Genomic DNA, 27,555 nt, shown 5'->3' with positions numbered 1-27,555 from the left:
TGGCTCCAGCTGAAGGGCAGGGGACAAACAGGCCCGTCCAGCTCCATGCCTGGGGCTGGAATCGCAGCTGCCCCCCCCATCCCCCCCCACTCACAAAGGGCAGCAGTGTCCACCTCTGATCCACGTCCCCAAGGCACCTGCCTAGCCGGGACCCAGGGACCCAGGCTCGGCAGCAAGGCTGGTGCAGCTGTCCCCAGCCACCTGCGCTTCCCCATCCCCACCCCCAGCTGACATCTCAGCTTCACTGGCCCCTCTGCCGTCCTGGGAGATGAGAAGCACCCGCGCCTCCTCACAGGACAGGCCAGGAGCCCCAGGGAAGGCTCTGCCTGGGGGCACCCCACCCCCAGCCCCAGGGCAGCGGCGCACCCGGCCCAGTGTCCAGCGGGCCTCGGAAGACACCGGGCTCTGGAGATTCGGCAGGAGGGGTCACAGAGCGAGACCAGTTTGGCTAGAATCAGGGGCCGCAAGCTGACCCACCTTGCCCCCCCTTCCTTCTCCCGACAGGTGCTCCGAGCCAGGTTCAACGGCACAGCAGCCACCCGAGCAGGAAGGCCATGTTGGTGGAGCCAGCCTCCCAGCAGAGGGACACAGAGCAGCTGGCCACTGGCCCGCCCTCCAGGCTGCTGGGTGGACGCCAGGGGAGGGTGGGAGATGAGCAGGGGGGCAGCAGGGCTGGGCTCAGTGAGCGGCCAGAGCAAGGGTCCCGGAGGAGGGGCCGGTCTGACAGTGGGAGGAAGTGAATGAACCCAGAGGTGATGTAACAGGGAAGAACGTTTGTTCTATTACAAGTTCAGCACTAAAGGGACGCTGCCTGTAAGCTTACATTCTACATAACGGCCCGTCTCTGGGAACCCTGCCTCCCCGATACGGAGCATTAAGCTAAAATACCTGTTTAGCTCACAGGAAACATCCTGACCAGGCCCACCTGCAAATGACTGCAGAAAGGAAGAAATGAACACATCCCCTCCAGAGGCTGATGGGAACCAGGGCGTGTTTGACTTTTCTCCCTCCCCTTTTCCTGTAAGAGGAGCCTGAATTCTGACTCAGGCAACATGGGTCTTTGGGGCAGGAGGTCACCATCTCCTGGGTCTGCTGGCTTTCTGTATAGTCACTAATCTTTGCCCCAACAACTGGTCTCTTGACGACTGGCCTGTTGTGCGGCAAGCAGCGCGAGCTTGGACTCAGCCTGCAGCTGCCGACACGCACACAGTAGGCCCTTCATAAACAACAGCTCTGTATGTGGGCTGCCCCCCTTCCCAGACCCAAGGGACCCGGAGGTCAGACAGTGCCTGGGAGAGGTCCCTGTCACACGGCCGAGGTCACAGCGGGTTCCTGGCTCAGCTGCTACTGGAGAAAGGGAGCAGCACACTTGGTGTGTACACAGCAGTGGACGTCAGGGCCCCACGCTGGAGCTGGACCCCGGGCAGATACCTCTGCCCAGAGCAGGTGGCCGCTTCCCCAAAGTCCACGTGGCTCTGCCCCTTCCTGTCCCAGGAGCCAGAGCTGGTCAGAAGTCAGGTGGTGAGGCCTCCAGCAAGAGCCCGCGTCCCGCCAGCCCATCCGGAATCCCAGAGCCCAGGCCCATGGCAGGCAGCACACAGGGCTCCGGCTCGCCTGGCCGCCCGGGGGACAGGAGAGCTGATTTCGACCAGGCGGGGACATCTTGTGGGCCCCTCCCACCCGACTTCCCTCTGAAACGTCTCGTCCCCCTCCTCGGCCGTGTGGCCATCTCTGCACCCGGCGGGCCTCACTCTGTTCTCCTTTGGTTCTGATCTTGATTCAATCTGGGGTGAAACTCCCTGCCCGCTCCCCTGGAATTCTACCCGCTAACCTGCTGGAGCAGGTGGGCCCAGGGCGCCATCTGCTGGCCACTCTGGGCTCTGACCCCAAACTCAACTCATGGGGGCCCAGCCGTGCCAGCCGGGACCCCACACACCCAGCCCCACAGCAGGTGAAGACACTGGGGACATCTGAACCCGGCTGGACCCCAGGCCCCACGTGCCCGAGAACAGACACTCGGTGACCCTTGTTTCTGGCCTCGCCCTGCCCAGTGCGGCCGTGCTGGTGAGACGACTGGGAAGATGCAGTTCTGGGCAGGGAGCCGGGACCACCCAGTGGGGGAGGTGACCCCGGCAGGCCCCGCCCCTCAGGCTTCTGCAGGAGCCAGCCGGCGACCCTGAGGAAGGGAACACAAAACCTCCTCCACATCCGACTTGGTGCCGGTGGACACTGCGTCCGTCTGTGCAAACCCACAGGCCAGGGGTGCTTTGGGGCCAGCCTGTTAGGTGACACTTGGCCAGAAACTTGTGAGGCCCTGCTGTCTCCCCCTGGCACCCACCCGAGGGTCCACCTTGGGCACAAACCAAAGCACCAGGTGGCCTCTGAGACCAGGAAACAGGGTACATAGACGGGGGCGCCACTCCAAAAGGGGCAAGGGGGCTTCGGGAGCAGGACGGACTGCAGGACCACCAGATCCTGCCCCTTCCCTCTAAGAGGGGCCTGCCTGCACCTGGCGGGACCCCAACCAGCTCCGAGCCCGTCCCCGCGGCCTGATTCTGTGTCACTGAGCTGTGCCAGCCTGAGCACGTACGCCTGGATATGGGAGCAGAAGTGAGGCCGAGAGCTGCAGCCTGTCTCAACCCACGCCCGCCGGGGGCCGGGGGGCGGGGCCCTCGGTGACTCGCCTGCCTTCCATCTGTCCTGCTCGTCCCAGGTCTCCCCTTAGTGCCCACAGGACGGGGCCCTCTGGCCCGTCTGGGGCGCCCCTGCACCCCCTCCACTGGGGCACAGATACAGATGCCATGCCCTGCTCCGGACCCAGAGCCCTCAGGGCACCGCCCACTGCCCTCCCCCCAGACGCCCCCCACCCCCCCCACCCCCGGCCCTGGGCTGCAGCTCAAGTCCAGCCGTGGCCTGTGCCCGGGGCCGGGCTCTCCTAGCTCCGTCCCCTCTGTGCGGGCCTCCCAAGTCCCCCCGCCCCTCTTCGGTCCCTCCTCTGAAAGCAGCTGGGGGGGGTCAGGGGTCTGCACTTGCGGGGCCTGCGCAGCGGCCAGTGTAAGCACCGCGGCTGGAGAGAGTCGGCGCTCCCTGCGCGCCCCAGGCCGCAGAGCAGCTGCCCGGGCCCGCAGCGGGCATTAGGACAGGAGGTGCCGGCGCCCCGCGGAGGGCGCTGCAGGGGCGGGGACCAGCGCCCTCCTCACCTGCGGCCCCTCGGGGGTCGGCACCCCCTCTGACGCCTCTCGCAGCACCTGGGGGCCGTGCCCGCGACCGGCACCACCCTGCGCCACCGCCTCCCGCCCCGCGCCCGCCGCGCCCCGCCCCGCCCCGCCCCGGCCCCGCCCCAGGCCCCGCGCCGTGACGCACAAGGTCTGCGCCGCACGCCGAGCCCCGCGCCGTCATCAGGGGCCGCCGCGTGGGCGTGGCCACCCGCGCGCCCCGCGAGCCCCGCGCCCCGCGCCCCGCGCCCGCCCGCCATGGCCCCCGCGGCCGCCAGCGCCCCGGAGGTGGTCCGTGCGGCGCAGAAGGACGACGCCTACCGCGGCGGGCTGCGGAGCGCAGCGGGCGGCGCCCTGCACAGCCTGGCGGGTGAGCCCCGGGGCCGCGGGCCGCCCCTCGCAGGCGCGGCCGGGCCCCGCGCCGCCGCCCGCGGAGACCCGAGCCGAGGAAGGATGCGCGCCGGGCGGGCGGGCGCCCACGGCTCCGGGGCGCGAGGGCTCTTCCTCGCAGGGCGAGGCCGGGGGCGGGCTTTGCGCGGGGCGGGGACGCGAGCCCGTCAGAGCGGACGGCCCGTGCGTGTGCTGTGCCGGCGCGCAGGACCTGTGCCCCCTTTATTCTCGGCGCGCCCCTGCGAGCGGCGCCTGCTGCCCGTCCCTCCTTACAGGCAGGGAGAGGGGGATCCCGGAGAGGTCTTGCAGCTCGCCTGCGGTCACAACCAGCAGGCTGGGGAGCGGGATCTGAAGCTGGACAGGGGGTCTCAGCTTGAGCTCCTGGTCACTGTACTACCCTGTCTGCCCTTGTGGCCCTCCTGGGCTCTAGAGCCGTCGCCCAGGTGGGTCCTGGACGGAGAGGTGGCTGCAGGTGGGTAGGTGCTCAGGACGCTCGGTGGCCCAGGTGAGGCAGCTGTAGGTGGAGTAGAGTGGGACAGCACAGGAGGCCGGGGGGTGGAGAGAGCAGCGTGTGATTTAGGACAGTCTTGGCTGCGTGGAGGGGTGACCGGCTGGGCCTGGGCAGCAGGGGGGAGGCTTGTTGCTAATCCTTTCGCAGCAACACCCTCGCCCCCACCCCCTCACGAATAACTGTTCCTCCTCTCAGGTGCAAAGAAGTGGCTGGAGTGGAGGAGAGAGATGGAGCTGGTGTCCGACGTCGCCTACTTTGGCCTCACCACACTGGCAGGTAGCAGCCCCTGGCGGGACCTCGGGGCCCACAGCACACGCTGAGCCCAGAGGACGGGAGAGGGGCAGCCAGCAGAGTGAGAAGCTTCTGGAGGTGCTTCTCAGTGTCTCCGGAGCTGGCCCACATGCAGCCTCAGGGAAGGAGGGGACCCTGAGCCCCTTCCCTAGTTGGGGAACCAGGTCCTGAGCCCAGGCCGGGGCCTCTGGCAGCTCTGAGGTTCCTCTGTCACATCTGTCTGGTACCGCTTCTCAATGGCTGAACCCATGGCCCACTGCTGAGCCCTGGCACAGGGCTTGGGCTGCGAGGATCATCCTTTAGAGGGAAGGTAGGGACCTGAAGAGAGAAGGAAGTTCCTGGCAGGTCCCCGCCCGTCCCTCTCATGGTCCCACCCCCCAGGCTACCAGACCCTCGGGGAGGAGTACGTCTGCATCGTGCAGGTGGACCCGAGCCAGGGCCGCGTGCCCTCGAGGCTGCGCCGCGGGGTCCTGGTGGTGCTGCACACCGTCCTGCCCTACCTGCTGGACAAGGCCCTGCTGCACCTGGAGCACGAGCTGCAGGCCGATGGCGACGGCACCTGGCCCTTGCGGAGCAGTCCGGCCCCCGGTGCCCGCGGCCGGTCGGGGGCCAGGCTCTGGGTGCGCCGGTGCATGGCTGCCCTGACGGAGCAGCAACAGGCGTGGCTCCTGCGGGCCGTGGCGGTGCTCAGGCAGGGCCTCGGCTGCCTCCAGCGGCTCCACGTTGCCTGGTTCTACATCCACGGCGCCTTCTACCACCTGGCCAAGAGGTTTACAGGCATCACCTACGTAAGTGACAGGTGCCACCTGGGCCTGCTCAGTCTGGCTGTGCGGAGGGCTACTCTTCGGGTCCTCTGTCCTTGGGCACCGTCCCAGGGCCGGAGATGAAACCCTCCACTGGAGACGTGGGTCTTGTTGGGCCGTTTTGCTGAAAGACGCATGGAATTCTGGTTTCCGTAAACCCTGAGGGTAGGACGAGGCTGTCTTCCTGCCGCCAGCGCATGCGGTTGTTGGGCTCCACACTCTGAGCGCAGGCCTGGGGCCCCAGCTGCCGGGCCCCACACGCACCCTTGCAGGCCGCCCTGATAGAGGGTCAGGTGTAGGGACGTCCCCCCCCCCCCCATGGTGACCCCCTTGCACCAGCATCCCCGCTGGCCTCCCCTGGGCTCCGCCCACCAGGCCGCTGCCCCCAGGCCTCCAGGCTCTCTGCTGCCCCCTTGCCTCCCTTGGCAGCACTGTCCCAGCACCTGCACTGCCCCCTTCTCGGCCCCGCCCCAGGCCTCTCCACACTTGCTCCACCTGTTAGATAGGGTGTTTGCTGAGCTGCTGAAACAGCGGGGCCTGGAAACACGGGCTCAACCTAGTCAGCACGTCGGGGGCTGCCGCGGGTCGCGTCCTGCGTGGGCACCCAGGGCTCTGGCTCACCTGGCTGCTCTCACTGTCCCCATTCCCAGCTGGTGGGGAGGGAGACAGAAGTGGGGGGCAAGCGACTTTTCCGTGGAATATGTGGCCGGGAGCCCTAGCTGCAGAACGTCACGTGGGTGGCCTGCTGCCCTGCTAGACGCGGGAGCTTCTGTTCCTCCCACGGGGCTGAGGCGCGAGTCTGCTACGCCGGGCTCCCCTCCCAGCCCACTGGGCGCCCCTGCTCAGGCTTCTCTGCCAGTTTCTTTCCTATGAGGCTTGGTGACCTGGCCGTCCCCCTCTCCCCACCACACCTTGTCTGCAGCCAGAGTGACCTGCAGGCTCAGAGCTCCGTGGCCGTCCTCCTCACTCAGTGCCAGGCTCCCGCCGGGGGTGAGGCCCTGCGCTGTCCAGCGGCTCCCCCAGCCACTGCCCAGCACTGGGCCTGCCAAGCGCTCCTGCAGCCAGAGGGCAGGCCTTGGCTTCATCCGGCGCGGGAGGCCGGGCCCCTGGGCTGCTCAGTGCCTCGTGCCCGCCGATCACGTGATGTCCCCCCCTGATCTCCGACAGCTCCGCGCCCGCCGCCCGCTCACAGAGGCCCCGCGGGCCCAGGCCGGCTACAGGCTGCTGGGGCTTGTGTCCCTGCTGCACCTGGCGCTGGCCACGGGCCTGCAGCTCCACGGCTGCCGGCAGAGGCAGCGCGCCCGGAGGGAGTGGAGGCTGCAGCGCGGCCTGTCCCACCGCAGGTGCGCAGGGTGGCACCGGGGGCCGCGCAGCCCGGGAGCTCGGCAGGGCCGCCCGGCGCCCAACGGGCCTCAGGCTCAGTTCTGTCCTGTGTCCCCCCCCCCCGCTAGGAGCCACGCAGAGGAGAGAGCAGTTTCCAGAAACTCGCTGTGCTCCCTGTGCCTGGAGGAGCGCAGGCACTGCACGGCCACGCCCTGCGGCCACCTCTTCTGCTGGGGGTGCATCACCCACTGGGCCGACACCAAGGTGGGCAGCACCCCCGCCGTGCCGGCTTCCAGGGCCGTCTCGTGCGGGGTGGGGAGGCTGGGACGCGTTTTTCAAAGCCCCCAGCGAGGCTGGACCCACAGCCACATCCAGAGTCAGGGCACTGCGGCGGCAGGAAGCCCGCTGGAGCGGCTCTGGCCCTGAGAGGGTGGCCCCGGCCGCCCACCCGGGGGCCCTCAGGGCGCAAGCCGCCTGCTCGGCCTTGACCTCGGGGTGTGAGGTCCACTGGGGCGGGGGTCAGAGCAAGGGACCCTGCCGCCTCCTACCCCCGTGCCGGCTCTAGGCCCCCGTGTGCCCCTGCCCATCTCTTGGGGCCTGAGGCCCAGCCCACGTCGTTACTGAGACGTCCCGTCCACTCGCTGCCCGCGGACTCCCCTCAGAGCCCGCAGGGCACAGGCGGCTACGGCCTCCTCCTCGGGGTCCAGGCTGCCCTGCGGGGCTGACCTTCCAGGGGCAGGAGGGACCCGGTCCTGAGGGGTGGGTGCAGAGGACACGTCGGTTCATGCCCAGAAACTCCCGAGAGGCTCGGGGCAGCCAGGTGGCTCAGAGGCCGGGCCCTTGCCCCACCCCAAGTCGCTGGCGGCCTGGCCATCCCCTTGCTGGTGCCTGGCCCTGCTCTGCTCCCCGACCGCCTGCAGCGTCTCAAAAAATGCTTTTTTCTGTCTTGATGAGAGACGGAGGTACATCCCGTGTTTTATTGGAGATGCCACTAGGGGAGAGACCCGCAGGGCTGTGCTGGTCACAGCCTGTGACCTCCCTCCTCTCCCCACAGACAGAGTGTCCCCTCTGCAGGGAGAAGTTCCTCCCCCAGAAGCTGGTCTACCTGCGGCACTACTGCTGACCCGACGGAGCCGGGAGGAACCCAGGAGTCTTTCCTGGCGTCAGGAGGAAAAGTGTATTCTCAGTGTTGACTTTACTTGCACAGAAATCATGAAGTTCTCAAGTCTTCTATTTTTTGTCATGTAAGATACCATGCCAGCCGCCGGGAAGGACGAGCGCTGGACTTGGCCCTGGCCGGGAAATGGTTGCTCCAGGCTTTCAGGGCAGGTTGGGCGGGGCCTGCAGGGCTGCCAGCCAGACGGCCGGAGGTGGAGGCCCAACCTAGGGCCCCACAGCCTCAGCGCCCGCACAGACCTTCCCTGCCTTCAGACACCAGGCCCACGTGCGGGCGGGCCGGACTGAGCGGGAGCGAGGAGCCAGCAGCGGGCCTTCCCAGCGAGCCTCGAGCCTTGCCCTCGTCTCCAGTCACTGGAGCCGGCTGCTGGGGGCGAGGCCGTGGCCGTTCCCGGAGAGCGAGGAGCCGGGATCGCCCCCCCCCCCCCCCCCGACACGTTTGACAGGTGCCTTCAGATAAACAGCAGGTTTGTTTCCTGTTTTAGAAAACGGGAGCCTGCGTCCTGGCCTTGCAGCAGGAGGGGTCTCCCCCTGCACGGAGCGCCTGGTGGGCCCCAGCCAGCCTGACCCACCGAGGCCACCCATCTCCAAAGCTGGTGGCGGGCCAGCTCGCCTACCCTGGGTCACCGCTGTGTCCAGCCCGCTCCCTGTCACCAGTTTATTTTCAGGCTTAGGTTGTGCAGAGACAGGATGTTGCCACAGCACCGATTCCACGGAAGTGCTGGTGTGTTAGCGCCACAAGGTGAACAGGAGCCTGTGTGGGAGGGCCTTCCCAGGCTCCACGGCCACTTCTCCACATGACTGGGTGGACGCCGTCCTCCTGGGTGAGAGGAGGGCAGCCCCTCTAGAGACAGGCCGTGACTCTGGGCCCTGCTGTGGACAGGCAGGAGCCCTGGGAACCTCCATGGTTCCCAAACCCCTTACTTACACCCTCACCAAGTGCCTGCAATTGCCCATCGCATCTTAGGCCTGTGCGTTTACCAGGAAAACAGTATGAAAGATGAAAAGAAAAAGTCTAGCACTTGAACACCTGAGGTGCTGCAGTGTGGTAGTAAAAGTACTGATTTGGATGTCGTTTACACGTGGGGTTTAACATTCAGGGTCAGGTACACAAACGGTCTTCATGTGGCCCCGTGAAAGCAGCTCAATTTCAGCTGTGCCAAAACCAGCACAAGAGCCGGCGGGGGGGGACACTGGGTGTCTGACACCCTAAGACGAGTGGAGACGGTGCTCAGTGCAGGGGATCGGGAGGGGCCCCCAGCATCGCGCCCTCCTTCCAGGGAGGCCGTGCTCCTCCACCGCGCCTTCAGGGTGCAGGAGTGGTAGCGGGTTAGGTAAAGACTACACGAGAGCGGGGGCATTGTCTTTAATAAAGTTGGAATTAAAAAGTCACTTAGTAAAATGTGTATGAGTGTCGGTTTTTATCACATCAAAAAAGTTGACATGCAGGGCAGAGCTGTTTCCTCATAGAAAGTGAGAAGCGTGTGTTAAACCCACAGGACTGGCCGCTCCTGCCAGGTGTCTCTGAAAAGGGGCTGCTGCATGAGAACACATTTAAATAGAACAACTCTTCACGTATCAAAGAAATGTGTCAAAATAATCTCAAACAATTAAAATATATATTTATAATTCCAGGCCCTCAAAAGCAATCATGGTGGTCAGGAACAAAGTTTTTTGAGTCATTATGATAAGAGGCCAACTCGACCCATCTCGAGCGAGACGACGTCGGGAAACTGGCGTTAGAACCCAGGGCTGCTGGGGAAGCTCCTCCGCACAGGACGGGCGGGCGTCCTCCACGTGGCGTCGGGGCCGCGGCGAGCGTCCTTGGAGGCAGCAGCTGGGCGTCCTGGTTCCTCCCGCGGGCCTGGCCCTGCCGCCGGCCCGCCCGCCCTCCCCAAGCCCACCCAGCTGTCCGCCCGGCCTGCGCTCTACTACAAGTCCAGCGTCTGAACGCCTGACCGGCACTGGAAAATAAATCAATGCGATTTGGTTTAAATGCCAGTTTCTTCAAGAACCTGACATTTCAGTTACAAATAATTGAAGCTCCTTTTTAAAAAGAAAATAACTCCCTTGTAATCAACTACTTTATGTGAGAAGGGAAGGCGTCACAGCGGGGCCCGCGGGGGCGGCCGCGTCTAGCTGGCGAACGTCTTGCCTGCGTCCTCCTTCCCCTTGTACGTCCTCTTGCCGTGCGTGAATGGGATGTACCGGTACTTGATCATGTGCTGGGGACAGACACGCGTGTCAGCACGGCTTCCGTGTCACCTACCTTCCCTCCAGCTCCGAGCCCCAGCTTCTCCACAGACGGGGCGCAGGGCCAGAGCTCCGGCAGACGCCTGTCTGCCCACCGCCCAGCCGAGCCGCGGGAAACCTCGCGGGTGTGGGACAGGCTTCACGACCCGTGTGCAGCACGGGCTACAGCTATTCAGCTGGGGAACCAGGACGGCTGCAACGCCCTGTCTGGCCAGGGTAACGTCAGCAGAACACGCCATCCGGCACGCCCTGGGCCCTGTCCCCCAGGACGACCAGCCAGACCCGAGGGCGTGGCCCTGGGCACAGACGTGGTGCAACTGTTGTGGCTGACACTGGCGGGGAGTGGGCACCACGCCCGTCAGGCCTACAGGGAGAGCAGGGTCCACACAGCCCTCCCGAAGCTACCAATACCGGGCGGCGCCGTCTCGTGGTGCAGAACCACCTGGGTCTTTACCTTTATTTGCCTCTTCATTGTAATACAGAAAAGCATGATGAAGTACATCACCAGGATGGGCCAGAACACCGGGACGTTGAACGCCTCGAAGAAGGTGCAGACCATGGCCACCAGGATGCCCTTGGTCGCCGCGTGCCTGACAGAGGGAAAGGTCAGTGCAGGGCAGCGGCCCCCAGGACGGCGTGGGGCTCCACGCGCAGAGCGGGGTGGGCACTGCACGTGGCGTGTGTAACGCACTACGTGTGACCACGGACATAGTCCCTCGACCCCTCCAAGTTTTCTGAGATGACAGTGTAACACAGCCGTCGGGAAGCTGGCGCCGCACAGGCCGGCGGCTGGGGGATGCGGGAGCCCCGTGTGTGCTGCCAGGGCCCCATCCACAAAGCCAGTCCCCGAGCCGCAAGGCTCGCATCCCACACGCCCAGCAGGCCGTCCCCCAGTGGCCGAGCAGTGTCCCAAGGAGAAGCAGGTGGACTCGGGCCTCAGGGCCGCCCTCCTTCGGCTCAGGGCCCAACCCATCAGGGTCATGGCCCTACTTCCAACCCCCTCAGCTCTCCCTTCCCCAGAAGACAGAGACCACCTCAGGGGACGGGCGGCCCGGCCTGTGGTCCACACTCAGCCCACAGGCCCTCGCTGAGCGCCTGCCACGGCCCAAGTGCACCCGGAGGGCGGGTGAAGGGCAGCAGCGCGTGGCCTTCGGTCTCGTCACCCAACAACACAGGACAGACACGTTCACTGGCCCCGCTTCTGCCACCCGCGGGGTCACCTCCATCCCCATCACACTCATCCTCGTCACGACCTCACACACACGACTGCCTCCAGGAGGCCTGGGGATGCCCAGGTCGCCACGAGGTCCAAGTGGGGAGACAGCTGGGCCCTTTCCGGGGCACCAGGAGGGGCGCCGTGTGCAGAGCAGCGTCCCCCCGAGGCCGGAGTCAGCCACGTACCAGGACCCTCCAGCCCGGGAGCAGCCTCTGCTCTGCAGCTGGAAGCACAGTGGTGTCACCGTGACGGGGGTGGGCACTGCAAGGCCCCGCGACCCCCTCCGCGCGCAGCTCACGTTCTGGGTGTGTCAACGTTCAAAACAAGGAAACACAACAGAGCTGGCCCTTCTCCAAGGAGCCTGAGCTGCTGGCTCCCCGGGACCAAAGCGCCTGGCCCGGCCACAGCCGTGCGTGGGGACAAGCGTCCTTCCCAACCAGCGTCAGCAGGGGACTCACCAAAACTTAAACTCCGGGAGCCTTCGGATGAAGGGCCGGAACTCCTCATTCTGCTTGGTCGGTAGCGAGGGGCCATCATCTGAAAGGCAGAGTGTCAACTGAAGTGAGGCAGGCGGCCGCCTGGTCGTTCCCACGGCTGCACTGCTAAGTTTCCCCAGAGCTTTTGAACCAGCAGGCCTGATACGTGAAATACAGACCTACATCGTTTCACCAAACATAAAACAGGATCTTCAGCTGACTTAGAAACCGATTCATTGCTTTAGGAGATCTGTACTAGAATTTCTTTTCAAGACCACTTTAAGTGATCATGGAAAACTCAACCACACGCTGATTTTCAGGAACGCATCAACCGTACAGCACGTGACACAGGACGGAAGCCAGAAGGATGAACGTCCGCAGCGTGTGAGAGCGCAGAGGCGGAGCCGTGTCTGCTCTCGAGGGCGCTGGGCTCGGGGCGGCCGCCCTCCACCGTGAGCGGGCCTCGGGCTGAGGCCCCACGCCGCCTCCCACCCACCCCGCAGGGGAAGGTGCCCTTCCCAGTCACAGGTGGAGAAACCGAGGCCCACACAGATCCCCCAAACACAGCCCCAAACGAAGGGGTTGTTTCCTTTGCTATTTGCATCAAGTACCCTACAGAGAAAATTCACAGGCTCCAGCGACACCCTGAAGCGGCGGGGAAAGTGCGCCTCTGCGCTAACAGGCAGGTTCCATGGGCGCCACAGGCACTGCGGCAGCAACACAGCGAACGAAGGCCTGTGCGTCAGGTGGTGAGCCGCCCCGGCCCCGAGCTGGCCCGCCAGGTGTGCACGGAGGCCCCCAGCTGGCCCAGGCAGGCCAGGAGCAGCCAGAGCCATGCACTTTTCAACCCATCGTCCTCAGGACATCAGGGGGCCAGAGGCCTCGGTCAGCCAGGCGGAGCCACCGTGGATGCCTGCTTTTGTGAGAAGGGGACGTGGACAGGCCGGCTACCCAGGAAGCAGGTCCTGGTGCCCCCGCCCCCACGGGACCTCGCCAGGCTCACAGCCCGCGGCTCGGCCTCCTCATCTGCCCGGTGGGGGTGATGGGCAGGGTGCCTGCCTCCTGTGACCGTTACAAGGGTTTAACAATTCCTTCCACAAACAGACCCGCCAGATCACACAAGTTCCAGGTACATTTTCAAACGCTTCTAGAGAAAATGGAGGAATCCTGTGAAGCGTACAAAACCACAACTCTCCCCAAACAGGGCAAAGTGGACAGTCTCTACTCTACCTGAATCTTCCATTAAGGAAGGATCCACTTTTGGAGAAAGAAAAGCTATGAAGAGATTTAGATGGTAGATTCCCAAGGCGTAGGTCACGATGTACCAACCCTGGAAGAGAAGGAGACATGTGAGTCAGTGAGGCCGCCCTGAACCCACTCCCCGTCTGGGCTGAAGCTGGACACGGAGATCCTGACAAGTGACGCAAGTGCCGTGCGCATCCGCGGTGCCAGTTTAGCTCCCGCTGCACTGCGGGTCTGGAGAGTGGACATGCCAGGTCTACACGGCAAACGTCCCCAAGGGTCCAGTCAGGTGCACCCAATACATGAGGCCCCCAGGCGCCCGGAAGGTAGCAGAAACAGGGGCGCTTTGCAAGGTCACACGCCCGGGCTGCAAGCCCTGCCCTCGGCCGGCAGCCCTTGACCCAGACACAGGCGCCGAGTCAGCCCGAGACACTGGGGCTCAGCTCCTGCCGGCGGGCGGCTCACACCCCCACACGCTGTGTCAGGAACGTCCATAACCTTTGCCCAGAAGGATCCAGGATAGGAAAATCCGGAAACCGAGGATGAGCCAGGAGAGCATCGTGGAGCCAGACCTCCCTCAGGAGACACAGGAGGGGGTGCACCTGTGCTGGGCTCTTTCCCAAAGGGACTCGACCCCATCAGAAGCAGAGCTGTGCTGCACGACCAACTTTAAAAGCCTAAACATTTTCACAAACAAGATGAGATCTTTCTGCCTTCAAACATTTTCAAGTCAGACAACAAAAGCCCGGATGTGAAGAGTTAACAGGCGCGTGTCTCCACAGCTCCTCCTGGCGGGGCCGAGCGGAAAAGGTGCCAGAGCAGGAACAGCCTCGCTTCACCCTTTTCTTCTTCTTCTTATTTTTGATATTTATTTACTTAACTGGCCGCACCGGGTCTTCGTTGCAGTGTGTGGGGTCTTTTGTTGCGGCCGCAGGCTTCTCTGGCTGTGACGAGTGGGCTCACTTGCCCTGCGGCCTGTGGGATCTTAGTCCCCACCCAGGGATCAAACCCGCATCCCCTGGACCGACCCAGAGGTCCCCAGACTCGGCTTAGAATACGGGAAAACCAACCTGCATGAGATGCACCCCCGTCCCTGCCCAAATTCCCCACGTCAAGGTTTCTAGGTCATTCTTTCCATCAGAGAATGGACCAAGGTACAAGTTCTTAAAAAAAACCTAGACCCAATCACAGCCAACTGAACATTAATTGTAGACACGCATCCCGCTACGGCGCTGGAGCAGGGCCCTGCCGCCTCTGCACCAAGCCAGGGCTAGGCGTCTTTGCAGGAACACGGACACAAATAAAAACACCCAAGCACGGGCGTCCACACGCAGCTTAGCTGAGACTTTCCCACAGTGCTGGACGCGGCACGGCGTCCACAGGTGAAGCATCCACTGACACACTCACGTCCTCCTAAACCTTGGGAAATACCTGGGAGGAGGGCGTTTGCTCTCACAGGGGAAACCTCTTTCCCAGCCTGGAGGAGAAAAGGCTCCAGACGAGGCCGCCACCTCCCTCCTCTGGACACAAGGAGGCGCGGGCTGCCCTCCTCTCGGGGTCCGGTGCTCTCCCATCCAGGAGCCGGCACTCACCAGGGCTCAGGGCGGGCGTCCGTCCCCTGGAGGAAAGCCATGCCACGCTGCCTCAGTCACCCCACCCGGCCCTCCTCGGACACCAGCACGGCTCACAGCACCCAGGGAGTGAGGTGGCCAGTCCAGAAGGTGAATTTGTCCCCAGAGTCCCCAGCCCCCGTGAGTCCTGCCCGAGGCAGGGTCGGGAGTCACCCGAGGGTGCCCTGTGCAGACGAGGACACTGGAGAGCGCTGTCACCTCACCCAGCCCAGCTGACACAGAGACCATCCTGGGAACTCAGGACAAACTGTAGATAATCCCTCTTGAAACACAGTCGCTGCCAGACTTTTCTGTGTTTGCTGCTTAACTGAAAAGTGATCTTTAGAGACCATTTCCTTCATAAACCCTCCTAATCCGGAGACAGAAGGCAAACACTACCCCAGCCAACACCACACTGGGGCAACCGGTCGCCCTCCACCGACCTGCAGCAGGTAAACGCGGATCATGTAGACGAAGCTCAGGCCAAGCGTCACCACCCAGCGCACGGCCGTGTACGGTGTGGACTTGTCCAGCCAGGACTGGTAGATCTGGAAAGAGAGCGCGCGTTACAGACCTCGCAAAGCCGTCTGCAGTGCACGCACACTTCCTGCTAGCGCTTGCTTCAGATTGTAAGTCACTGGCACTGAGCAGTGAGTACAGTTAATCCAGAATGTATCTGCAGTAGGTCCTGAGGCAGGTCCATCCCTTAAGCAAAAACACTGCAGACCCACCCCTCACAGCAGAGGGTCCCATAGCATCAGCCCCAGGGGCCATCATGGCGAGACCAGACTCCAACCCCAGGGAGGACCTGACAGAGAAAGGAGAGCATCTCCAGCCTGCAGCGGGATGTCGCCTGAGGTCCGGTCCCAGCCCACCCAGGAGCTGAGCCGGGGCAGCCGAGCTACAGAGCTGACTGCCTGAATCCTTAGACTCACGTGTGCACGTGTGTTTGCATAAATGTGTGTCTGTGTGTATGTGTATGTAATTAACATACACATGTGTAGTCTAATTTTAATCCTGAAACTAATTTTAATTTTGAAGTTTTAACTACAAAAAATTTCAACCACTTGTAAAAGAGAATATGAGCCCACACATGCCCCTCACCTGGCTTCAATAATTATCAAATTTTCCAGATGCTATTTTTTCATTTTAATTTTAAAAATCCATACAGTTTTAGCTCTGAACCAAACATCAGTCTGCGTGATTCTTCGCTGAGTTAGATTTCTTCTTTCAAGACAAACTCAAGGCCTCCCTGCAGCTCCGAGGGGTGGTCCCTCCGCAGAGCACAGACCTGGGCCAGAGGGACCGAGGAGATGTGGACATGGGTGGCTGGGCGAGGGGGCAGCAGGGGCCGAGCAGGGGCCGAGCAGGGGCCACTGGGTCTGTCCCACCCAGGAACTAAGAATCGTTTTCACATTTTAAAAGTTGTCGGAAAAAACGCAGACGTATGTAGCCTGAACCACCGGCGACCCGGCGCCCTCACAGCAGCAGGGAGAGATGCTTCCGAGAGTATCAACAGGAGACCCAGGGAGGTGCCGCCCACCCTGCGGGGGCTGCCAGCACACTTGGGCCCCAGGGTCAAGGCTCATTCAAATGTTTACACAACTCAGCAACCCAAAAACCAACCTGTCCAAGTCTTGTGAAAAACCTGTACACCACGGAAGGTTTCCCATGGACAGAATCTCCCACACTGTCACCTTCGGACATTCTGTAAACAAGAGAAATACAGATCGAGGGTGAGTCAAATATCATCTGCACTCTGACTGTATTAACACTTCTGCCGGCCGCACTGTCTCATCAGCGCTTTCCCCAGTCACTGCTGTGCCCGTGTGAACGTGCTACCTCAGTTCACCTGTAACTGCAGTGGGAGCAAAAATGGATGCCCCACTTGTGATCTGCACAAAAGACGTAGCACCCAGTGATTCGATGTTTGTGGTCTGAAGGTGGCCGTTATTTATCCAAGACTTTGTGTGCAGTATGGAGAAAGTGTTCTGTCACAAAGTATGTATGAATGGATAGAGAAGTTCAAGGAAGGTTGCACACGTGTTAGCCGTCAAGGAGCCAGACACCCGTCCACGTCCACGGCTGATGGAACACTGTCGAATAGACGAGTGACAGTGGATTATGTGGCAAATCATTTGCAAATCAGCCATGGCTCTGTCTATGAGATAATCCATGACAGACTTAGGTTTCAAAAAGTTTGTCCTGAAGCCTAAACTTCGGATTAAACGCAGAGGACCGCTGTCCAAGGGCGCTGTGATCTTGCGTGACAACACACGTCCGCACACTCCTGCCCACACTGTCAGCACTCTGCAAAAACTTCATTCTGAGGTGTTAAAGCATCCTCCCTATAGTCCTGATCTTGCTGCATCAGACTTTCACCTGTTTGGTCCCCTGAAAGCAGCCCTACGAAGACGAAGATTCACCTCTGAGGAAGAAGTGAAGACAGCAGTGCATTCGTGGCTCACAGCTCAGCCTAAAACATTTTTTAATGAGGGACTACGAAAGCTTGTTGACAGCTGGACAAAGTGTATTGAAAAGCAAGGAGATTATGTTGAAAAGTGACATTTGCTTTTTTCTAAAAGCTAATTGAAATAAATTCTACAAAGTGCGGACAGTCTTTGACTAACCCTCGTACTTTTATATTATATAAAACATGCTCAAGGATTTGATCATTTTACCCTGTTTTCATCAACACCATCAAGCAGGTTTCTCAGTATTTGCTGTTTCATCCACACCGTGGCTTCCTTCTGTACCACAAATCACCCAGGAACAAGAACCCAGCCAGCGACACGCTCCAGTGAAAGGCCAAGAGGACATGTGACATGCAAAGCAGCACCGCTTGGGCTTTCGTTTCTGCTAATGTCACCTGGCTCACACTCCTCCCGCGCGTCCCCAGAAGCCGCCCTCACCGGCTGCAAAGTCCTTTGGACACGTTTGTGTCCACCTCCCCGGGGCCAGTCCACAGCACAGGCCACTGCACCCAGGGCTCTCCAGACTCGCCCGCCTCCGGCACTTCCTGCCGCCACTCCTCGGGCTCCCCTTGGTGTCCCTGCTTCTCTAGGCCCCGCCCTGGTCTCTGTCCAGGCCGCTCCCCAAGGTGCCAGCTGTGCACCTCCAGGTCCTCCCTAGACCAGGTCCCCACTCCATGACCAGGACTCTCGGGTAATCACCCGTCTGCGTCCCAGTTCCTTATCTGTGCGTGGCGGTCATCCTCCCTGCTCCTATTTCAACATGCCGTGCAATTCCCTGAGGACTTGGCCTGCGAGAACCCAGGTCACCAAGGGATGCAAAGGGCTTCGTCACCCTTATTCCACAACAGAGGATCGCGCCTCAAACAGTTGAAGCCACTTGCTCAAAGTCAAGAGCAGCTCTGCCCTCAGCTCCTGCAGCCCAGCATGTCCCTGCATGAACCTCAGGATGAGGAGGATGCAGAGGACGGGGGGCTTGCCAGCCCGAAGCCAATGAAGACCCCGGGGCAAAGCTCTCGCTGCCCACAAACCTGCGGGCAGCTCCTTCCGAACCTGGCACCACAGCAGGGCTGGGGACCAGAGCAGACTCCAGCGCAGCGTTTGTTCCAGGGCCCCTGAGCGGCTTGGCCGTGCGGCCTCAGTTTTCTCACCGGGAAGCCGGCCCCTGCTGGCACCACGGCCCCTCCCATTCAGACAGAAACCTGCGGCTCCAGGATGGCCAGAGTTGCCCTGCCGCTTGGCCTGTGCATGGTGGGGCTGGAGCCTGAACCCATGCCCATCCACACGTCTTCGCTGTGTGCAATGAGCAAGTCAGCAGGTTCACGATGTGATCCTGGGTCCCAAGTGGAGCAACTTTTCCATTACAGTGGACCCCGGAACAATGCAGGGTTGGGGCGCCAACCCCCAGCCATCAACACCTGAGAATCACTTTACAGGCGGCCTCTGCATCCGCAGTTCAACCAGCTGCGGACCCTGCAGTACTGCAGCACTTTTCGTGTGAAAAAAATCCACACCTACGTGGACCCGTGCAGTCCAAACCTGAGCTATTCAAGGATCCACTGTACAACTCAGATATTAAAGTAATCGAAGCAGTCCCACCACACACACCATCACATTTGTGCTAAAAAGTCGAATTCAACAGCACTGTTTCCTGAAGCCACCGTGTGGAGGGGGCAAAGTGCCAGGGGTTCCAGGAAGAGACTGAGAAATGCCCTTTGCTCTCATGGGAGCAGCAGCTGAACTGCACAGGTGAATTGTAATGCCTAGTCCTGTCTTTTGGGGAGGTTTGTCTTTACATTCAACTGGGAACAATTCCGTATTTTTAAAGGTGCTAAATTAGGACTTGTTGCCTAGGCTGGCCACCCTATTTAGGCCAAAGCCAGGCCAGCAGGAAGCTGCATCCGTGACAGCTTTTCTCTTACGGCTCCGTACAAACTTTCCCTTATTGTACTCTTTTACAACCAAAGTGCCTACCATTAAAACGCTTTTATTTGACCTGAAGTGTTAAGGTTAACATTAAATAGAAAAACCTGGCTGTTCCTTTAAACTATGTGCACTAAGTAGAAATGACGGCTTCTAAATCTCATTCCTTCAACTGAACGTGTGGAAAATCTTCCCCAAACACGTTAGCCAATTTCAAATCACCTGACAAACACGTTAACACGCTGAACTTGCCACCGATAACATCAATAACGTGATCTTTGGAGTTAAACTTCTGTCTACATATGGCGTGACCCGCAGGCCATCTCGGCCCACCCCACTCCAATCTGTGAAGCACCTCAGGCCTCCTCCAGGGCCAGCCCTGTTAGCATCAGCACCAGCCTGGCCCTGAGAGAGGCCTTAGGGAGAGGGAGGGAGTCAGGAAGAGAGCCAGCCAGCGAGCGGGCCTTCCTCAAACACGTCAGACTTGTTCCCGATGGGCAGCCCTCGCGGCTGGGCTGGCTGCGGTCCTCTTCCCTCTGCTGTTCCAAGGCTGCCTCCTCAGAGAGGCCCTCTGTGACTGTCCAACGGGCTCCTGTCCCTCAGGTCACACCGCCCTGCTTTCTTCTGTGTGAGCATCACTTCTGCCTGCCTTCCACTTTATTCCTCTATTGCCTCCTACTAGAACGCAAGTTCCTTGAGGGGGAGCCTTGCCAGTCCACTGCCAGCCCCAGGGCCCATGGGGCCTGGCAAGGGGCTAAACGGGGTGAGTTCTCTGCCGGTGTCCCTGCTTCAGCCTCAGCCACAAAGAAAACAAAAGAGAAAACAAGATAAACCCATTCCAAGCAGAGACCAGGCGCATCCCCTCCGGAGCTCTGCAAGTGGAGTCCCGGAGCCACCCCTGCACCTGTCCGTGGAGTGGTCCTCCCTCCGCGGAGGGCCCGCACCGCACGCAGAGGACGGTCCCGCCTGGCACACGGGTCACCCACCGCCGGGCTCCCACCGCCGCTCCGCTCGCCGCCCCTCCCCGCACCTCCTGGGTTCCCAGCGCAGTCGCTTCCCCCTGGCGAGCCCCGTCCGCTCGCGTGCTCGGCCAGGCCCCGTGGCCGGCGGCTCGCTCGCCGGGGCGCCTCCGCCCGCGGCGGCCCTGACCACCCGCGGCCGCACCGCCAGGACCTGGGGCCGCTATCCGCCTGGGGGGGCTCCCACACCCGCCCCGCGCGGGAGGCCGGCCCGACCGAGCAGCAGGCGCCCGGGCCGCTCTCCGGGGGCAGCTCCGGGCCCGGCGCGCGGCTCGGCCCGAATGCTCGCGGTCCTCGGCTCGTAGGACGACCGGGACTCGGGCCCGAGCGGCGCTTCCTCCCCAGAGCCCGCAGGCCGGCCTGGAGGGCGAGCGCCCCGAGCCCCACGGCCCCGCCCCGCCCCGCCCGCCGGCACCTCGCGGTCCGCTGCGGCCGAGCGCGGTCTCCCGAGGGCCGCGGGAAGGAGGACGCGCGGAGCGGCCGCGCCGGCACTTCGCTCGGTCCGGGAAGAGGCAGCCGAGCACTTCCGCTCCGTCCTGCGCGGCGCCGCCTCCCTGGCCTTCAAGATGGCCGCCGGGGCGGGGCCCAGAGCCTCCAACCATTTCCGCTTCCGGGGCGGGCGCCCAAGCCGTGGGTGGGGCGGTCGCGTCGGCGGAAGGGACGTGGGCGGCGGTCCGTCCCCGTGTTGCGCAGGCGCATTCGCGTCCTCTGGCTCCCGGCCCAGACGGCTCCGCTCCAGAGATTGGTAACGCCCAGATACGGGTCCCGAGGCCACGCCCCCTCGCGACCCGCCCGCCGAGGGGGGGCGCGCTCTGCGGTTGCTAAGGGAAACCCCAGCGGCAAGATGGCGTCCGCCGGCGAGGGGCGCCGGGACTTGCCGGCGTGGCCCCCGCGGGACGGTAACGGCCGCCTGCGCTCTCCCTGGTCTCGGTCCGGGTGGGAGGGAGGCGGGCAGGTCCGGGCGCTCGCTGCGCGTCCCCGCACCCGCACGTTCGCTTTGGGAAGTCCGGAACCCGCGGCCCCCGCGCCCAGCGGGGTCCCCACGCGCGCCCCCCGCAGCCCAGCCCGCGCCCCTCGGAAGCCTCGCCGCCCCGGCTCTGGGAGGCAAGGCGCGTCCCGGTGCCCGCGGGAGGGGCGGGGGCCCGGGCCCAGAGGAGCAGGAACGGCCGAGTCCCGGAGACCCAGCCGGCCGCCGCCGAGGCGGTCCTGGGCGCGCACGAGACCGCGCCTGCCGACGCCCCCGACGCGCGGCCCCGGGGAGGTTTGGTAGGAGCTGCTCCCAGGGGCCGTAGCCGTCGTGGTCCGCACCTCAGCTTCGGGTAGACCCCGAGCCGCGTGCCCGGCAGGTCCCAGGGCCTGGCAGCCCCGTGCTTCCCCGCAGCCGCTCGCCCCAAGTTGGCCTTGAAATAGGGGAGCTGGTGGGGAGGGGCCCTGTCCCCTCCGGGAACGGCCGCGGTCGGGACCTGGGGGACGGTGCGCCCAGCAGCTGCGCGGCAGGAAGCGCAGCCGGGCCGGCCCTCCTTGGCTGCAAGCGTGGATTTGGTGGGAGGGCGCAGGAGGCCGCTGTGGGGAGGAGGTCCCTGCGGAGAGCCGGCGGCGGGGCTGGCTCTTCCTCTTGAGCCCTCGCCTTCACGCAGCTCGTTTGGCTCAGCTCAGGTGTCCCCTCTCGGGAAGGCTCCCCACCCCCACACACACCGTCCACCCTCCCACCAGCCCGCAGGCTCCTCTCGAGGACCCTCTGCTCTCCGGACCTAGCCCGTCTCCCCCCGGGCCTCTCTGCGCAGAGTAGGCGCTTAGCGTGTATGGTGCACAAACAGATGAACAGCAAGAGTCGTGACCCAAACTGAGTTTTGGGGAGCATTCGGGTGGGGGAAGTTCAGCGGGATGAAGCCACAGACACCTGGAGAAGCCCCTGAGTCAAGCCCCCTTGCCCCGCCCCCCGTTTGCTGGTCATCGGCCAGGTCTCCTGTGTCTCGTGCTCACCTGTGCGTCCTCCTTTCAATGTTCAGGTTACAGAGTCTACGTTTACCCGAATTCATTCTTTCGCTATGAAGGAGACTGGAGAGGCGGCAAAAAACACGGTATGGGTGGGCCGTGGCCTCTGCCTGCAGCCGCGCTGCTGACGGCCCGTGTCCCCGCAGAGCTGGGGGCCACGCTGGTGCCGGCCACACCGGGCCCTCAGTGCTCACTAGCGCCCGTGAGGGGCCATCCTGCAGCGCTGGTGACCCGGACAGCCGCCCCGGTACTGGTGAAAACTGGCTTTCTCTTCTTTTTCTGGTAATAAAGAGACTGCCTGTTTTTGTAGAAAATCTAAGCAGCGGAGGAGAGGAAATGTCAAAAGTACCCTGGAGTCAGAGGCAGGCCTGGACTTTGCAGAGTTTACGCTCACAATTTCATGCCTGTTTGGGATTCTGTCCGTGCATGTTCTCTGCCCGTTTTTCTGTGGGAAGATTGATGTCGTGAGCTATTTTTGTATCTGTTGGCTGCCAGCATTTTCTATATTTTAAAGCTTCTGACTTTTATTGACGTTTATTGTAGTGTTTTTGCCACACAGCTGTTTCTCACTTTTGTGCTGAAATCTGTGAGTCTTTTCCGGGCCTGGACAGAGTGGTTCCTCCTGTTTGACGTGTATTCTTCAGGGTCGCCCTATGTCCACAGACTCCCTCTCTCCTCGGGCCCCTCTGCTCTCAGAGGCGAGGTGGCTGTCGCGTTCCCTCTGAGGAGGCCAGGGGGCGGGGTCCCTACATTTCTGATGGCCCAGACAGAGCCAAGTACAGAGACCTTCACGGCTCCGCTCTTCTCTCTGAGAAGTGAGCCCGGCCACGTGCAGGCCCCAGCGGTCACTCCCAACCACTGCCTGACATCACGATGTCTTTCACCAGATCGGGGGAAGCTGCTGTGTAAAGATGGGAGTTACTACGAAGGCGCGTGTGTGGACGGAGAGGTCATGGGAGAGGGCTGCCGGCACTGGGCCCTGACAGGTTAGCTCGACGGACGCTGTCCTCCTAAACCAGCCAAGGTGTGAGCTGGCCCCTTCCTTCGGGATGCAGAAGGCACGTCCATCGTAACCTGGGGACCCCTGGTTTCCCTAAGGCATCTCGTGGAGGCCTCCTGCCAGCCTCGGGCAGGGCGGCCGCCCTGCTGCGCGCAGAACCTCAGATCCCGCAGGCACGCGTGTGGTGGGCTCTCAGTGGAGAGAAGGTTCAGCCCACAGACTCTGGCCAGGTGGGGCTTTTGCCCAGCACACAGGTGTCCCACCGAGGGTCCCTTTGCAGTGGAGTCTGCACTCACGCTGCTGGGAGGGAGGCAACCCTGTTTCCCTGGTTCAGGGAAAGGACACCCTGCCACTGTGCTGCCCCCACTGCCGGGGCCAGGTGGGAGCTACTGGTTACGATGCCGCGGGGCCCGGGACACAGCTCTAACCCTGGACAGCGCCTCCCGTCCACACGAGGCAGCACCTACGCCGGGCAGTGTGTTTCGGGAGAGCCCCAAGGATGCGGCGTCTTCAAGGACCCAGCTGGCGGACATGACCAGGGGGAGCTCTTCCGTGGCCTGAGAGAGGGTCTGGGGTCCGCGGGAAGGAGCGGGGCATCAGTCGCAGGGTGGGCGCTAGGAGGCCTGGACACCCGCCCCCCAGGCATTGTGACTCAAGGCCTGAGCACCAGCGCGCTCCCCTGTCCGGTGCGGTTCAGAGCGCAGCGCTCACAGTGAGCCCCCAAACCCGCTGACTCAGGCCCCCATTCTGTCATCGTGCTTGATCCCAGGCTCAGCGGTCTGGCCTGGGCTTCGCTGGGTGGGTCTCCGGGTCTCGTGCAGGGTCACAGTGGCTCCGCCAGGGCTGTGGGTCCCCGGGGCCAAGCCCGTGGTCGCGGGGTTCCTGGGGTGAGAAGCCACAGGCCCTTTTGACCCGAGTCGGGAGGCCACGTCCCGGGGGCGGCGGGTGGGGCCGGGCCCCCAGAGCACGCAGAGTGGCTGCGCCCGACCCCGAGCGCGCGCTGGTGCCGCTGCGTCCCCTCCAGGGCCTCCTGTGGGGAGCCGCGTCGGGGCGCCCCACCCCCTCCCCGAGTGTCCAGGCCCGGAGATGCCGTATCCTCACGAGCGCGTCCTCTGAGGGGGGGGGGAGGCAGCACGGCCGTCTGTCTTCACGTGAACTCGCACCTGCGGCCGGCCTTGACCGCACGGCAGCGCTGCCCCAGCAGGACAGCAGAGCATTTCAGTCTCCGCTGCTGGGGGGTCAGGGCCCTTGAGCGGCGCCCCCACCCTCCCCGGGACCTCGAGAGCCGGACCGGAGCTGCTGCCGCTGCGTGTGACTGTCGGGCGTCCCCGACCAGGTTGCAGGGCCAAGGGACCCCCGTGGGGCCCGGCTGCAGGGGCTGCCGGCCCCAACTTCTTCCAGACCCCCCCACCCTGCGTCCCCCAGCGGAGGCACAAGGTGACCTTCGGCTCCCGGCCCCCCCTCCAGGACACGGGCGCGTGTGCGACGCGGACAGACGGGTGTCCTGGGGGTCGTCTCACAACAACATGCGGCACGGCCGGGGGCGGGTGGCCGTCCGGCGAGTCTGCCGTCCCCTCTCGGCGCCCAGCTCCGAATGTGCCGTCTGTGTTTTTTTAATATGATTCCGTGGTTTCTCCCTCAGTGACTAAAATTGGTTTTTGTGTAGTTAGCAGAAAAAACATCAACCCCACCCCCCAGTAAAGCACCTCGTGGGAAGGTCGGGTGGGTGGGAGAGGGGAGCGGGCGAGCCAGACGGGCCCCCCACCCCCGCCCCCCAGGGCTCGCTGCTCCGTGCCCGGTGCTGGGCGGCGTTTGCACTCCACGCGCCTGCATTTTTCATGCAAAATCCTGCCCTTGGAATTCGCAGCCCCCACCCCCCACCTCCTCCCGTTATCCTCTCCACATCTTCAGGCCCGGGCCTGACGAGGGGGGCCGCCTGTCCCCGCACCCGCCGGGCACCAAGCCCCCTGCCCCTCAGCCAGGCCTGGCAGGGCCGCAGCGCGCCATCTGTTCGGACCTATTTTCGCCTCGTTGCGGGGCGCGAGCTGAGCCCCGGTCGGAGGAGCCGGTGTGCGCCAGCACGGCCACCTGGCCCTTCCCGGCCTGAGAGCAGCCTCCGCCGTCTGTCCCTCAGGAACGGGGACGAGTATGAGGGCGACTGGGTCCGGGACGGGCGCCAGGGCCACGGGACGCTGCGCTGCACAGACGGCTCCACCTACGAGGTACTGGACCCGCCGGGCCCGGCGTCCCCTGGGGTGCGGCCCAGGTGCGGCCCTTCTGACCCTGCGAGGTAGGGGACGGCCACTGTTCCCGTCTCACTGGTGAGAAGACTGAGGTTCCGAGGGCCGCCCGCGGGTGCCGTTTCACCCCGTCTGGTTCCCGGAACACCCCACGAGCCGACACTCACCTGTGGGAACGGCCGGGTGAAGCCTTTTTAAGGAGAAATGCCCGTGGGGTCCCAGTGCCCCCAACGACCTGGGAGGTGGGCGAGGGTCCCCCCTCCTCGCGAGCAGGGCTCTGGCCCCACCCCCCATCGCGGCAGCTGCTACTCTCGGGTCGATGGGGGTTTTAGGCGCCATGAGGCCAAGAGATGCAGGCACAGGGGCAGACCTTCTCAGACCCCCAGAATCCACATGCTGGTGCCTCCTGGACAGTGACCCGTGTGCCCGGCCGGGAGCAGAGCGCGCGTGAGCCCAGGGTGTGTGTCCCATCCCGCACTCACTCCTGCGCCTGGCTGGTGGGGACAGCACAGCAGCCCCCGTGCTGGTCGAGGAGCCTGGCCAGCCCTGCAGAGATGCAGCGGGGGGCCAGAGAGTGCCGAGTGAGCCGGGCCTGAAGGATAGGAAGGGGCCGCCGCGTGGAGACAGCAGGTTTGGGCATTGCAGGCCGTGGAAGGGCAAAGCTGGGCTCTGAGGCAGGAAGAAGGCTGTGTGGGCAGAGCAGGGGTGGGGGAGGCAAGGCAGGAGGTCTGGGCGGCCCCACAGGTAGGCCCTGGAGCCACAGGGGGTTGGAGTTTTATTCTACACATCACGGAACGTGCTGGAGCGAGCTGGTGGCCGGATCCCTGTGTTTGGAAGGTCTCTCTTGTTCTCACTCGTGGAGAGAGGTGATGGAGGCCTGCGTGGGGTGTAGAACCAAATGTGGGGTTTGGAGGTAAAGACAGGATTGGCTGACGAGGGCAGAAGTGACGATGCCCCTGCATCTTTGGCCTGAGTGGGATGCATGGTGGTGGTGCCTGAACCAGAATCCACCCGGGAGACAAGCTACACCAGTAATTGAACATGAAAATATCAGCTAGTGAAAGGCGGCAAAATACTCAAGGGGCAAAAGCAGGAACGTGGAAAAAGCAAATGTGAAAGTGGCCCCAGGAGGCGCCCCCAAGGTGGGGCTGGGGGTTGGCCTGACTGTCCTTGGGCTTGACCGCGAGGCTGAGCCCCGTGGGAGATGTGACTCAGGCACAAGGTGGCTTCAGGAGGGACCGAGCTGCTGCTGTGCCCGGCTGTGACGCGCCAGCGGAACCTGGGCCTCGGAAGCCGAGGGCTGCGCGGGGTCGTGGACGCAGTGCTGTCCACAGTGCCCTGGGCTCTCGCGGGAAGACACCACGAGTTCAGGTCTGCACTCAGCTCCAGCCACGGCCCCAAAACGCCCTCATTTCTCACAGCCTTGGGGCGGAAACAAAATTTGATTGTGTGGGTTGCAGAATTAAGATGTCAGCTGACTTGACATCTTTGCCAAGTTTCTCCTGGTGAAAGTCAGAGCAAAGATTGGGAAAGAAGTTCCAAGAGAGGAGGGAAAGCCCAGCCCCTCCGGAGCCTCAGACCCGGCAGACAGAGGGTGTGGCCGCAGCCACTGGGTGGAGGAGCCTCCCAGGGGTCAGACCCACAGGCGTATGTGCAGGAAACCCTGGGAGCGGAGCTCCCTGAGGACAAACCCTGTGCCCTGAGGGTTAGGAGCGAGCACGCCGGAGCCCGAGGGAAGCCCCTTCCCCACGGGGCCCCCGCAGCTCCCAGCGCGGCAGCAGAGTCGGGCAAGAAGGGTGGTTTTGGGGCCGAGAGGCAGTAAAGAGAGAGATGGAGTGGCCTGCTGGGGGGTGTGGAGTCCTGCCCTGGCCGCGAGGTTCCCTTCGCCCTCCCACAGCGTGCTCACCTCGCCTGCTTGTAAACTCAGAGCTCTGCTTGGGTGACACCGCCTCCCAGCCCTGGTCCAGGCAGCCGGCCGGTCCCGGGGTGCCCCGGCCACGCTGCTGCTGGCTGCCGCCTGGGCTGCCACAGTTGGCCTTCTGCACCGGAGCCCATTTGTAGATGCAGCTGTGACCCAGCGAAAGGTCTGTTTCTTCTCGCCAAGGTGGATATCTGTCCATCCTCCTGGGGCCAGACTTCAGGGCTCACCCTGGCCACAGTCGCTGGCCTGACTCCTCCAGAGCTGCCACAGAAGAGACGCGCAGGGACCCTCGGGAGGGTCCTTGCCGGGAGCCCCCAGCGGCGTCCTCCCCTGGCAGGCGGGGGCGCGGGGCCGGCTCTCAGCTCCTCCCTGACTCACGGACTCTCTCAACCCCCGTTTCATAGTTGGGGGGGGCAGAGCCCCCACATTCTTCCAGACGGCCCCCGAAGCCTTCACCCCGCCCCCCGCCCCGCGTGCCCT

The 27,555-nt window shown here is 63.3% G+C and overlaps 2 protein-coding genes across 12 annotated transcripts; one reads left to right on the top strand and one right to left on the bottom strand.

The window, feature by feature from the left end:
• The first annotated feature begins 3,435 nt into the window (after nucleotides 1-3,435).
• Nucleotides 3,436-9,219, top strand: PEX10 (peroxisomal biogenesis factor 10). 10 transcript variants are annotated; one of them, XM_057750301.1, is made up of 6 exons: nucleotides 3,436-3,585; nucleotides 4,312-4,392; nucleotides 4,789-5,195; nucleotides 6,378-6,553; nucleotides 6,662-6,797; nucleotides 7,608-9,219. In XM_057750301.1, the coding sequence occupies exons 1-6, from the start codon at nucleotides 3,474-3,476 to the stop codon at nucleotides 7,779-7,781; spliced, it is 1,086 nt and encodes a 361-aa protein (XP_057606284.1). In that variant the 5' UTR covers nucleotides 3,436-3,473; the 3' UTR covers nucleotides 7,782-9,219. The 10 variants fall into 10 exon arrangements, with proteins under 10 accessions (XP_057606284.1, XP_057606291.1, XP_057606326.1 ...); XM_057750308.1 differs by having other exon boundaries at nucleotides 7,588-7,790; XM_057750343.1 differs by having other exon boundaries at nucleotides 4,789-5,206; nucleotides 6,308-6,553; nucleotides 7,588-7,790.
• Nucleotides 9,220-9,314: 95 nt separating this feature from the next.
• RER1 (retention in endoplasmic reticulum sorting receptor 1) lies at nucleotides 9,315-20,480 on the bottom strand. 2 transcript variants are annotated; one of them, XM_057750365.1, is made up of 7 exons: nucleotides 20,335-20,480; nucleotides 16,133-16,214; nucleotides 14,950-15,054; nucleotides 12,885-12,984; nucleotides 11,637-11,715; nucleotides 10,417-10,552; nucleotides 9,315-9,934 (listed from the first exon to the last, which is right to left on the bottom strand). In XM_057750365.1, the coding sequence occupies exons 2-7, from the start codon at nucleotides 16,211-16,213 to the stop codon at nucleotides 9,845-9,847; spliced, it is 591 nt and encodes a 196-aa protein (XP_057606348.1). In that variant the 5' UTR covers nucleotide 16,214; nucleotides 20,335-20,480; the 3' UTR covers nucleotides 9,315-9,844. The 2 variants fall into 2 exon arrangements, with proteins under 2 accessions (XP_057606348.1, XP_057606340.1); XM_057750357.1 differs by lacking the exon at nucleotides 20,335-20,480 and adding an exon at nucleotides 17,188-20,278.
• Nucleotides 20,481-27,555: the final 7,075 nt, after the last annotated feature.

This window comes from Hippopotamus amphibius, chromosome 1, assembly GCF_030028045.1.
Source record: "Hippopotamus amphibius kiboko isolate mHipAmp2 chromosome 1, mHipAmp2.hap2, whole genome shotgun sequence".
NCBI classification, from domain to species: Eukaryota; Metazoa; Chordata; class Mammalia; order Artiodactyla; family Hippopotamidae; genus Hippopotamus; species Hippopotamus amphibius.
This window is presented reverse-complemented; position numbering and strand designations above follow the sequence as displayed.

Coding starts and splice junctions, on each gene's coding strand:
- RER1 (XM_057750357.1), bottom strand. CDS start 17,207: ATGGTGTTGATGAAAACAGG. Junction 11,716..12,884: donor TTCCTTAATGGAAGATTCAG/GTAGAGTAGAGA, acceptor TCTGCCTTTCAG/ATGATGGCCCCTCGCTACCG. Junction 10,553..11,636: donor CTCCCGGAGTTTAAGTTTTG/GTGAGTCCCCTG, acceptor TCCCTCTGTCAG/GCACGCGGCGACCAAGGGCA.
- PEX10 (XM_057750272.1), top strand. CDS start 3,669: ATGCGCGCCGGGCGGGCGGGCGCCCACGGCTCCGGGGCGCGAGGGCTC. Junction 4,393..4,788: donor TGGCCTCACCACACTGGCAG/GTAGCAGCCCCT, acceptor CCCACCCCCCAG/GCTACCAGACCCTCGGGGAG. Junction 6,554..6,661: donor CGCGGCCTGTCCCACCGCAG/GTGCGCAGGGTG, acceptor CCCCCCCGCTAG/GAGCCACGCAGAGGAGAGAG.